A 12,670-nucleotide genomic window follows, 5' to 3' on the forward strand; every position below is an offset into this window, starting at 1 on the left:
ATTGAAGTGACCAAAACTGCAAGAAAAGGAGAGAGATTTCAGAATCCAACAGAAATCTCATTTACCAGAAATACCTGCTTAATGCATTCAGTATATCACCACAATATTTATAATTACTTTCATACACTTGACATTAGCTACATCTGCATTGCTTTATGCCATCAGAGCTGACAGACACTGACTAACTTACTAACCGGTACAACATTAGGGATGTTAAATTTCCAGTAACTGACTAATCGAATAGGCGATGCTATTTACATCAACTATTCAATTACACAATAGGGCGCCTCCACCTTTGAAGTGTAGCAATAGCCCAAGGGCTGTTGCTAACTTCAATTTCAAAAGTGCTGTGGGGAGCCCGAGGCCCATCCCCCGCTGGAGCCCAAGGTCAGCTGGGAACTGCCAAGCTGACCTGGGTCTCTGTGCAGTGCTGATGCTTCAAAATGCCATGGAGTCAGGCTGCACACGGTGTTTAAAGCACCAGCACCACTTGGAGCCTGGAGTCAACTGGAGACTCCCTCGCTGACCCCAGGCTCCTTGGGGTGTTGCCACTTTAAAACACAATGGGGAGCCCGGCATTAGGCTGCACGCAGCGTTTCAAAGTGGCAGCACTCCATGGAGCCTGGGATCGGTCGGGGATTCCCTCGCTGACCTCGGGCTCCGTGTGGCGCTGCTGCTTTGAAATACCACTGGGAGCCCGGTGTCAGGCTGCACACGGCATTTCAAAGCGATAGTGCCACGTGGAGTCCAGGATCAGCTGGGGACTCCCCCACTGATCTCAGGCTCCACGTGGAACTGCTGCTTTGAAGTACCTCCTTCTATTCACACACATCCCTTTTTACTGCCTCTTTTTGATAGAGGCAGTGAGTGGGGGTGGTAGCAACTAGTTGACTAACATAGTCTCTCTCAACCAGTGGTATGAATACCCTTTGGGATACTCAAGAGAAGTCTTGGGGGTACATCAACACAACTGAAATTTGGAGAAAACTGAATTTTTGTGTTAAGTTTTACAGCATTTGAAATTTTTGGGTGTAAGAAAAGGTTGAGAAACACTGGACTAGTAGGTCAACTATCCGATAAGCATTTGCTTATTGGTTAGTCGACTAGTTGTTGACATCCCTACACAACATTATGCCATTTATTTAACACTACTAATAGTGAGAGCAAATAGCTCTTTTCCATACCTCTGCCAGTGTGAAAATTTTGTACATCTCTGGAAGAATAACAGGAGCGACTAGTGGCATCTGTGTGTCTGTCACTTCCCGGGTAAATTCTACGAAGAGGGAAAAAAAATAAAGAGGAGGGTCCCCATACACTTGAGCATTATCTCTCATGTTCACACTCCAATCCCGTTCGGCCTCAAGAATGGAAGTGATTTTATTCTCTTTAATTTACATCAATGTGGCATTCATTAACATTAGGCTCATTGGGACATCTGAAGATTAAACCACTGTAGTGCACTCTACACAGATCAACTCCTGAAAAACAACAAAAAGCTGTAACTGTAGAGATCTACTTGGCAAGTATTTCACCATAAGCACACAACACTTATTCAAGTCTTCTTCTGGTGTAATTCAGTGTACTGGTGGTTATCTTTAGAGCCTTAAATAGCTTGGGGCTAGATTTTACAGACACCATCACAGCAGAGAAAGGCTGAAATGGTGTTGCTATGGGAGAGTTGTAAACAAGTCATGAGCAGTAATTCTTCTGTGCTGATTAGACCTCATCTGGAGTATTAAGTCCAGTTTTAGGGACCACATTTCAGGAAGAATATGGAGAAACTGGAGAAAGTTCTAGAGAAGAGCAATACAAATAATTAAAGGTCTTAATGGGGAACACAGAAAAAACTTGGTTTAATTTGGAAAAGAGAAGACCAAGGGGATATGATAAAAGCTTTCAAGTACCTAAAAGGGTGTTACATATAGGAAGGAGAAAAAATATTCCCCTTAACACTGGGTGATAGGACAAGCAGCAATAGGCTTAAACTGTAGCAAGGGAAGTTTAGATTGGACATTAGGAAAAACTTCCTGTCAGGGTGGTTAAGCACTGGAATAAATTATCAGGGGAGGTTGAGATTTTTAAAGCACAGATTAGACAAATATTTGTAAGAGATGATCTAGAATGATGATGCTTGATCCTGCCGTGAGTGCAGGAGACTGGACTTAATGTCCTTGTGTAGTCCTTTCCAATTCTATTATCCTAAGAAAGTAAAATTTAGTTCTACTCTGAAAAGCGATTGTTCCCTTGGCAGTTTTTGCATTTGGTTCTCTCTTATGATACTCAGTATCTAGTGCTTGAAACTTCATTGCAAGTTTACAATGTTCCACATGCCTCTGTACTCATATGTACTGGAAAACAATCAGTATCACATTTTTCTAAGAATGTAACTTTATTTGTAAACAAAATGTCCAAGCCATGGCATAATTCTGTGGGGGACTCCACAGCTCAATTTAAGCGTAAATAGTAAGTCTTGTATGAGAAAAATGGCTAAAAATCCCTTGGTTCAAGAATATCACCTTACTTCTAACAGATTTTAGTAGATCTGACAGGTTAAATACAAACTCATCAGGTGGCAAGAACAAGCAGAAGAAAAGTCAGACTAAAGTTGTAGACACATAAAACATACAATCTTATATTGCAAGTTTTTTTCCTAGCTGTATCCTCACATGACATACTTTTCCCTATGCCAGGGGTGGACAATAATTTTTGACAGGGGGACCACTCCCAAGATTTTGGAAAGTGGTTGAGGGGAGCACTCTGCCATGGTATTAATGGAGATGCAGGATCTAGGATGAGGTTGGGTGCAGAAGGGAGGTTGGGGTAAAGGATTGGGGTGCAGGAGAGAGAATGGAGTCTGGGAGGGAGTTTGGGTGAAGGAGATGGTTGTGAGCTACAGCAGGGAACAGGGATGCAGGGTTTTGGGATACGATATAGGGAAGGAGGGGACTGTGATCTCCAGTAGGAGATGGGTTGCCAGATCTGGGAGGGGGTATGGGTGCATGTGGAGTAGCGGGGCAGAGGGCTGGGGAAGAGAAGGGCTAAAGTGCCAGAGGCAGGTTCTCACCAGGAGACTTATCAGCCTGCCTGCCTGCCGAGTTAAAGGCTTGAAGAGCTTAAAATGTTCTGCCTCCTCACTCACTCAAGCACAGTGGCCAAGCAGGCAAAGTTGTGCTTTGTGGCTGCCTGTTATTCAACCAAGTAGTTCCCATTGGCCAGTGTCTGGCCAGAAACTGGCCAATGAGATTGTGCTGGGGGCGAGAGCAGCATCTGAATCTTTCCCCCCTCCCCTCCGGACTCAACAAGAAAGTGCCCCAGAGCTGTGTTTCTGAGTGGCAAGCAGGGGAACCTGCCTGGGGCCAGATCCAGTGGCCTGGCGGGCCGGATGCAACGCACGGGCCTTATTTTGCACAGGCCTGCGCTATGCCTTCATAATACACCCCGACCAAGAAAGTTTACTAATGACTGAGCGGGAGACTAATCTCTGCAGCACACAGGTGCCACTTCCACTCCCGTTTCTTTTTTTCACTTCAGTGAGAAAATGGCACAATACCAATGTTAAGGAAAAAACAGGACGACTGCTCTGCTCTTGCCATGCATATACACATACCTGTAAGTACTCTCATGGCTCCATGCACAGCATTCAGATCACCACTAACCAGCATTTCCATCAACAAGTTGAAAAGCTGGGGCCAAGCCTCGGGCCAATCCCAGTGTGCTATGGCTGAAACTGCATAGGCAACACTTGATCGCACTTTACTAATAGATTCTCTTAGTCCATTAGGTAGCAGCTCCCTTATGGCACTTTTTGCCTGTAAAGAATAATGAGCGTGAGAGTATGATTTCAAAACATACCTGTATCTGTATGATTCCTTTCAATTTATAAAGTAGACAGCGCACAACATGTAGAAATGTATTACTGTACCCATATAAAAACACCCAAATACACAAGTTTTTCCAAAAGTAAAGCTGATTAAAGTTTCCTTTATTCCTTATACCCAGTTTTAATCTCACAATCTTTCAAAAGAGAAGGCATGAGAGCTCCACGTAATCTCAGATAAAAAGAAGTCTATCTTAAGAGTTCTAAATCTAGTGGAGAAAATACCCAGGAACTGCTCATATTTAACCCAATTCTTAACACCTTTCATTTCTCCAATTAGTATTTCCGTTCCAGTAAGCCCAAATCTGTGTGCGCTTGATTTTGCAACCTCAACATTCTTTTAACAGTTTTCTTTTACATCTCCTAAGTTTTTTTTAAAACAAACTTGGAAAAAAAAAAACACAGAATTTCCACATTCAACATACTGACACTTTAGCAGCTCTGCACAGACCTCTGCCACTTGAGCTAAGATAGTAGTTGACAGCAGTAGTTAACTGTCCTTTATATGGACATTAGTGGGGGATGAGAATTTACCACTGGATTTAACAATTATTTGCTGACAGCAGAGAAATTACAAGATTCTATGAAAAGATTAAAAGCATGGGAGCATAAGACCTTCTCAAAGGTAATCAGAATTATTTTCAAAAGCTTCAGGGGGTAGCCAAGTTAGTCTGTAACAGGAAAAACTTAAAACACAACAAATAGTCCAGTAGCACTTTAAAGACTAACAAAACATGTAGACTGTATCGTGAGCTTCCGTGGGCAAAACCCACTTCTTCAGATGACCTGAGTAGTGGGTTTTGCCCACGAAAGCTTACGATACCACCTACATGTTTTATAGTGATAGAGATGCAGCCGTGTTAGTCTGGTCTAGCTGAAACAAAAGACAGAAGTATGTAGCACTTTAAAGACTAATAAGATGGTTTATTAGATGATGAGCTTTCGTGGGCCAGACCCACTTCCTCAGATCAAACTGTGGAAGAAAATTAGCACAACCATATATACCAAAGGATACAATTAAAAAACATGAACACATATGAAAAGGACAAATCAAATTTCAGAACAGAAGAGGCATTGGGGGGGGGGGGAAGGGTAAATGTCTGTGAGCTAATGATATTAGAGGAAGCTATTTTTGTAATGGGTAAGGTAGAGTCTTTGTTCAAACCTAAGCGTAAAGTGTCGAATTTGAGCATGAATGACAGTTCAGAGGACTCTCTTTCAAGTGTATTCTTAAAAGGCTTTTAAAGCAGGATGCAGGTAATTAAGTCGTTGAGACAACGTCCTTTCTGGTTGAAATGGCAAGAAACTGTTTTTTCTTTGACACTTTATGCCTGGGTCTTAACAAAGACACTAATTATCTTACCCATTACAAAGATAGCTTCCCCAATTATCACCTCTAATATCATTAGCTCACAGACATTTACCTCTCCCCCCCCCCCCCCCATCTCCCATCTGTTCTGAAATTTGATTAGTCCTTTTCATGTGTTTTCACTTTTTTTGATTGTATCCCTTTGGTATATATGGTCATGCCTATTTTCTTCCACAATTTGATCTGAGAAAGTGGGTCTGGCCCACAAAAGCTCATCACCTAATAAACCATCCTGTTAGTCTTTAAAGTGCTACATAGTCCTGTTTTTTGTTTTTTAAGTTTTTCAGAATTATTTTAACACTTTAAAACATTTTTCATGGCCTCATTCTCAAACACTTCAATGTTTCAGCCCAAAGAGATAAAGTTTGGGGAAATTATAAGCAACTGAAAACCAAGCATACCAGGAAGTGTTAGGCAACCTAAATAATAGGAAGTGTTACTTATTCTAATAATGGAATGTCATCCTCTACCCCAAAACAAGCCACATTGCTCAAAATCTGTCATAGCAGATAAGAAATGTGCAACTTATTCAATATTAAACAAGAATCTTACCCTTTCTGTGGTCTCTGGCGGCCTAAACTTGTCTGACTGCGAACACCAGTGAGTTTCCACATATTGTTTCAAAATGACAGATGCTAACTGTAAAAGAAGAGAAAGGACATGAAGCAGACCTAAAGGGATTGGTCAGATTCAGATTACAAATCCTCATCCCCAAAAATGGGACTGACCAAAATGTGAAATTCCCAGTGAAAGAAAAAGAAACTCTGTTGCAGAGAAAGTCTGTAGTTATTTACTGTTTATTTACAGCATACCTGATGCTATACAAAGAGCTGTTTGATGCCAGCTTCATGTTAGACCCAATCTCTTCCCAGAACTTGCTTATCACCAAAATAAGCACAATGTTAAATTGGCTGACAACCTATGCCCAGACTTAGTTCCCAAAGACCTCTAAAAAGTTGTCTCTGAGGGCCCATGGTTTCCACCTAGCTAGAGAAGAAAGGTGGTAAGAAACAAATGGCTTCCTATAATGTACATTATGATAGTTCGATAATTTAACAAGTCTATTATCCAGATGGTTACTAAGCACCGAGAAATGCCCACAACAGACAACCAAGGTGGTAAAGTAGCATCTTTTATTGGACCAACTTCTGTCTGTGAGAAAGACAAGCCACACAAAACTCCTATTCAGGTATGAGAAATGCACTCCACAGCTAACTGTATGTGGAACAGACTTTTTAGTCTAAGTCAGTGTTTCCCAATTTTATTTGGCCAAGGAACCCTTTTCAGAATTTCAAGGAACTCCTAGGTTTGTTAAGCAAAAAAAAAAAAGAAAGAAAAGGAAAAGGAGGGGGGTGCGGGGGAGGAGAGGGACTCACCAATTCATGAAAATCACATTCTTTCCCTGAGACACACCCCCATCTCCCTTCCGTGAAGCCTCATCCACTCTGTTCCCCTCCTCTCCATCACTTGCTATACCCAGCCCTTATACCTGTCTCAACCTAGTGAGAGTGAGGTGTGGGGTGGGAATGAGGGATTTGGGTGTGCGAAGGGGTGAGAAGTACAAGCTCTGGGAGGGAATTTGGATGCAGAAGGGGCTGTTGGCTCAGGGAGGGGGCTCTAGGCTGGGGAGTGTTGGGTTCAGGTGGAAGGTTGGGGTGCTGAGCAAGCCAGGGCTTATGGATGTGAGAGTTTGGGCTGGATACGTGAGGGACTCAGGGCAAGAAATTTGTGAGTATGAGAACAGGATACAGATTTGTGATGTGTGGATGGTGGAGGAATGTTGTGGCAGAAGACTGAGGATGTGGGGATGCAGGAGTTTGGGGATGAAAGAGGCTCAGGACAGAGGGTTCCAGTGTATGATAGGCTCAGATTTGGGGTCAGGTGGTGCATGATGCTGCAGTGAAATGGGGGTTTGGTCCCAATTGGGGGCTTGTTGGCCTGGCTTCATTTTTAAATAAAATATGTCAAACTCAAAAGGTTTTAGCATTGTCTTTATATATGAGAGGGGTGAAGAACCTGTTTTGAGTCAAAGGTCACTGACCCACAGAAAAGTCAGTTGGGGCCACACAAGTGAGATGCACAAAAAACCTCCTCCGAAACCCCCCAAGCCTCACTAATGTGGTCCCAAATGTGCTGGTGGGGGTAGGGTACAGAGTTCTAGAGGGTGCTGGGGCTGGGGAGAGGGTGCTGCTGGGTGGAAGGATGCTGGCTGCTCAGGTGGGAGGGTGCTGGGGCAGGCAGGTGGCAGGGTGCTGGGGTCAGGGACATGGTCCTGCTGGGCACTAGGGTGACTGGCAGGGTGCTGGGACAAGGAACAGGGTGCTGCTGGGTGCTAGCATGGATGGCAGGGTGCTGGGGCCAGGGCCAGAGCAGTGCGGAGTCCCAGGGTGTGAGACAAGGTGCTGGGGCCAGGGCGGTGCTAGGGTGGATGGCAGGGCTGCCAAGGAGCAGGATAGGGATGGGGTGCAGGATCTGGGAGGGAGCTGGGGGGCGGAAAGGGACACGGTCTGGGTGGTAGGTAGGGTGCAGAAGCAGGCTGGATGTAGGGTGTCTGGCTACGAGGGAGGGTGCGAGGAGGGGACTTGGGTAGGAGTTGGACCTCCCTGATCTGGCACCCTCTAGACCTGACTGGTCCCAGATGAGGGATTTTTGGACCAGGGGAGGTCATTTCAGGGCTCCTGGTTCCCTCCCTCCCCCTTCCCCACTAGGCTTCTTTGCATCTCTATCCCCTGCAACTGAACTAAGCTCCCCACCCCTGCTGGTTCCCTGTACTTCCCCCAAAACCATCCCTCACAATCCAAGGGAGCGCAGCACCAGTTCCCTGCAGCCCCTCTCAGCCCAGCTGAGCTGCCCGTCTGTTCTGTATGCCCTCCCCCATCCACCATAGCCCAGCTGAGCCCTGCACTGGTTCACTGCATGCCTCCCCCACAGCACAGCTGAGACCGGTTTCCCTGCATCTCCTCCAAGCCCCGCAAAACTGCTGAGCCAAGAGCCGATTCCCTCCCCCTCCCTCCCCTTGAGTCTAGCCCCGGTTCCCGGCACCTCCCTCCTCCTGTAGTCAAACTGAGCCAGCCAGCCCCCCCCTCCACACACACACACAGCCCACAACCCAGCTCCCCACTCTGCAACCCAGCTGAGCTCAATTTCCCTGCACCTTCCCCCAAACCATGTAGACATGCTGAGCCAGTGCTGATTCCCTGCCCCTGCCTTCCTCCCTCCCCTTGGCTGTGTCTACACTGGCACGATGTTATCCCAAAGTGGCCGTTCTTGCGCAAAAATGTGCTGCCTGTCTACACTGGCCGTGTGTTCTTGAGCAAGTACACTAACCTTCTCATATATGAAATCAGGGCTTCTTCCACAAGAACTACGATGCTCCCGCTCAGGAATAAGCCCTTTTGAGCAACTATTCTTGCGCAAGAGGCCAGTGTAGATAGGCAACATGAATTTCTTGAGCAAGAAAGCGCTATGGCTAAAATGGCCATCGGCACTTTCTTGTGCAAGAGTGTCCACACTGCCATAGATGCTCTTGTGCAAAAGCACAGCTTGCACATGGAAGTGTGGATGTGTTCTTGCACAAGAACACTTGTGCAAGATGTTCATGCGCAAGAAACAACCAGTGTAGACACAGGCTAAGAGTTTCCTCACATGAGCAAAATGAATTTTGTGTTGTGCACCAGTCCTGAGTTCATGTGGCTTGTTTGGATGTGCCACCCAAGTTATTAATAAATATTTTTAAACCTCTGCCTTTTCCCTCTGCTGCCATCAGCTCCCCTGATGCCTGCTTGCCCCCCCCTACTCCTCACCCTCCTCTGCTGTTCTGACTCCTGCTCGTCTCACTGCCCTCAGCCTTCCTGCAATCTGCCCCCCTCCACCAGCCCTTGTCTCCTCCCTGTGCCCACTGCTCCAGTAGCCCCACTCTGATCATGTGAGCTACCCCTCCTCATCCCCTCTCCTAACACCTCCCTCTACACACCTGTCCTGCATCTCTCCTCTGATGGTGGTCCCTCCACTGCAGGTGTCTGCCCTTCTGCTTCACCCCCAGAATCCCTTGGCACCTGCACCTTCTCTTACCCCTGCATCCTCCTGGTGCCTCTCACTTCCCCTGCCCCCTTTGCTCCATTTTTCCCTGATGCCCACCCCTCACTACCCTCTGCCCCCATTCTCATGCCCTTGTGCCCTCTCACATGACTTGCTCCATCCCAGCCTTCCTCATGCCCACCCCTTCTTTCAAGCCTTCTCCCAGCACCTCCCCTCACCCCTCTAGCCCCCAATGCCCTTACCTTCTCCCCTCCCAGCATCACCCTGTCCCTCTCCCACTAACACCTCTCCCTTCCTCCTGCCCTTTTCCTCATTGTCTGCGCTTGGCCCCCTGCCATTTGTCTCTCCTCCACCCCTGTCCCTTTGGTGCCTTCCCCTTCCTCTCTGCCTCCGCACAAGCACCTTCCTCTCCCAGCCCTTCCCCTTTCCCTCTGCACAAGCCCCTTCCCTTCCCTCCCTCTCCCTTTACCGTACCTTCTGCCTTCCACTTTGTGGGGCCGGAGTCTGTGCTCTGTCCCCGGACTCCGAACCCGCAACTCAGCCATGCAGCGCAACACAGCACCCAGCAAGTTTAAAATCCGGGGCCCATGACGTTACATCACGTCCGGGTGTCTCCCCAACGACTGGTTTGAGCGTGCTGTGCAGGGCAGCAGCAGCCAGCAAGGGGGAGCTCAGAGAAGGTTGCGCACAGCAGGGATGGGTCCGGGGGAGAGACACTCTGGGGCCGGGGTAGGAGGACGCGCCGGGGAAGGGGAAAGGGGGGGGGGTCGGGACCCGCTCCAGCTCCAAATATTGCTGGAGCATGGGCACCACGAGCCCACACAACTCGCCGCCCATGCCTCTGTTGGCAGCAGCATGGGGTGGCCAAGGGAGGTTGCTCCGGCAGCAGCAGCAGCACCTGCACCTGTCCACAAGGGGCCCAACAGCCCGCTGGGACCCCCCACGGACAGGGGCTGCCGCCGCAAAGCAGCCCCTGTCCGCAGAGGCTGCTGCCATCTGGGCAGGCAGCCTGGATCAGGCCCGGCTCACATTGGGATCAAACTTCCCTGTAGTAGGAGCCAGGCAGGCAGGCAGGCAGCCTGGCTCAGTCCCTGTTCCCGCGGCTTTGGGACAAAACCCCATTGCAGCTCTACTTCTCCCGTCTTTTAAATTGGAGAGCCGCAGTAAAGTTTGGTTCTGGCGTGAGCCAGGAGTGAGCCTGCTGCCCTCCCATATTGACTAATGGAATAGTCGATAAAAATGATATCAACTACTTGATTGATAAAATAACCTCATTTTAACATCCTTACAGCAAACAGTGCACTTCCCCTCCCTCCCCAATAGTAATAAAGGAGAACAGCCAGCAACATCCCTGTATGACTCTTGGGGGAGAGGCTCATAAATTTGCCAGTGTTGAGGGCGAAGGAGGGGGAAGGGAGCACATCCTCTGCCAGTCCCTTTCACCTAGCTGGCGAGTGTCTTCTTTCTGTTTGATTTTCTCAGAAGCAATCCTATTCTTGTCACATCCTGTTTTCCTGTCACAACCAAACCTTTAGGTTGCTTTAAGTTATGATGAGAGGAATCTGTATAGTGAATTTGGTTGTCCTAGCTCTTACCATTTAGTAGGAGTTCTTGAACAGACAGAAATACAAATAAAGAAACTCTCTAAAATATTTAGTAGATTAAAATGGGACTGGCACCAGATGTTACCACAACACAAACAAGCTAAACAGAACAATGTCAGTCTGATTCTTTATGAAGTCTAATTCTAAATCTAATCACTTTTCACCATTTCAGGATTACAGATTACAAAATTAATCTACTAGGATTTTTCATTATTAGAAATAAGGAAGCCACACAAGAAAATAAGATTTTTGTTGTAAAATACATAGAGATCAAAAAGCACCAACACAAAACGATGACACGCAGCCAAGAAAATGTTGTGGAAGAGAGTAGATTATTTCCAATTCCTCCTCCTTCCCCTCCTATATCTTTTCCATGCCATGCAGCAGTGGGGGGGAGGAGGCAGGTGGGAGCCGGTGCTCATGGGAGTGGCTTTTAATCTGACTCCCCATGTGTACCAGCTCCTGAAGCCACCCCCACCCCACGCTGCTACCTTGAATACAGTCTCTAGCACCAGTGCGGGGGACAGCGGGAGAAACCGGTGGCCTATAAGGACGAAAAAAATTATTAAAAATATTAACCAGCAGCCCCATGCAGAGTTTAACCATTAATGGTAACAGATAAGTATCAGCTTATTGGTTAATCTCTTGCATTCCTAAGGGTCTCTGATTAAAACTGCATGCTAATAAACTTAATTGCTTTCATTTTCTCTGTAATGCTTTTACCTTAAGAAAACGTGTGCTTGCTTACAAAGTGTTGTGCACGTACTTAAACCTGAGATCAATCACAGTTTATAGCCTCTGAAGAGCATCCAAAGCAGGATTCCTTAAGCAGTCTCACTTGCTAATGATTTCACCTGCAGGAAACTGTACAGCTTGGAAATCCTTGGTCAAGAGGGAGAGCCAAGAGTAGGGCCAGGACCAGTGCTATTTTTAGTACTGAATCTTTGACTCCAACTCTGGAAGCCACCATGCAGACCACATGGTGCCTGCCCAGCTGCTCCAGGGACAGGGCAGCCCTGCCACTGCAGCTGCATATCTGTGCTCAGAGAATGGTGGGGGAACTGTTATCTCAGGCCTGATCCCCAGAGCCCCCGCAACTCACCAGCTGGGAACTGAAGATCTACTGGAACAACTTCCCAGGGGTTGCACTGGATCTTCATCACTGGCAATTTTTAAATCAAGACTAGATCTTTTTCTAAAAGATCTGCTCTAGTTCAATCAGGAATTAACCTAAGGAATTGCTATGGCCTGTCATATGCAGAAGGGGTCAGAATAAATCACAATGTTCCCTTCCGGTCTTCTCTCTGAACCTGTAGACTAGGGGTTCTCAAACTGTGATACAAGTACCACCTCTCGTCCACTTATGCCCCTTCTCTACCTACACTACATCGATGACATCTTCATCATCTGGACCTACGGGAAGGAGACTCAGGAAGAATTTCAGCATGATTTCAACAGCTCCCACCCCACCATCAACCTCAGCATGGACCAGTCTACACGGGAGGTCCATTTCCTGGACATCACGGTGCAAATAAGTGACAGTCACATAAACACCACCCTATACCGAAAGCCTACCGACTGCTATGTTTACCTGCATGCCTCCAGCTTCCATCCCGGACACACCACACGACCCATTGTCTACGGCCAAGCACTAAGGGACAACCGCATATGCTCCAACCCCTCAGACAGGGACCTACACCTACAAGATCTTCAACAAGCATTCTGGAAACTACGACGCCCACATGAGGAAGCGAGAAGACAGATTAACAGAGCCAGGCGTAG

General features: G+C 47.1%; 1 protein-coding gene across 2 annotated transcripts in view; it reads right to left on the reverse strand.

Annotated features, from left to right (window-relative positions):
* The window catches only part of IPO9 (importin 9), a 125,051-nt gene that overhangs the window by 86,001 nt on the left and 26,380 nt on the right, over positions 1-12,670 (reverse strand). For both annotated transcript variants that reach the window (XM_075910552.1, XM_075910553.1), the window contains exons 3-5: positions 5,799-5,885; positions 3,608-3,809; positions 1,185-1,273 (exon numbers count right to left, since the gene is read on the reverse strand). In XM_075910552.1, coding sequence (XP_075766667.1) covers positions 1,185-1,273; positions 3,608-3,809; positions 5,799-5,885 — 378 coding nt within the window. The remainder of the gene's footprint in view (positions 1-1,184; positions 1,274-3,607; positions 3,810-5,798; positions 5,886-12,670) is intronic.

Source organism: Pelodiscus sinensis, chromosome 27 (genome assembly GCF_049634645.1).
Source record: "Pelodiscus sinensis isolate JC-2024 chromosome 27, ASM4963464v1, whole genome shotgun sequence".
Taxonomy (NCBI): Eukaryota; Metazoa; Chordata; order Testudines; family Trionychidae; genus Pelodiscus; species Pelodiscus sinensis.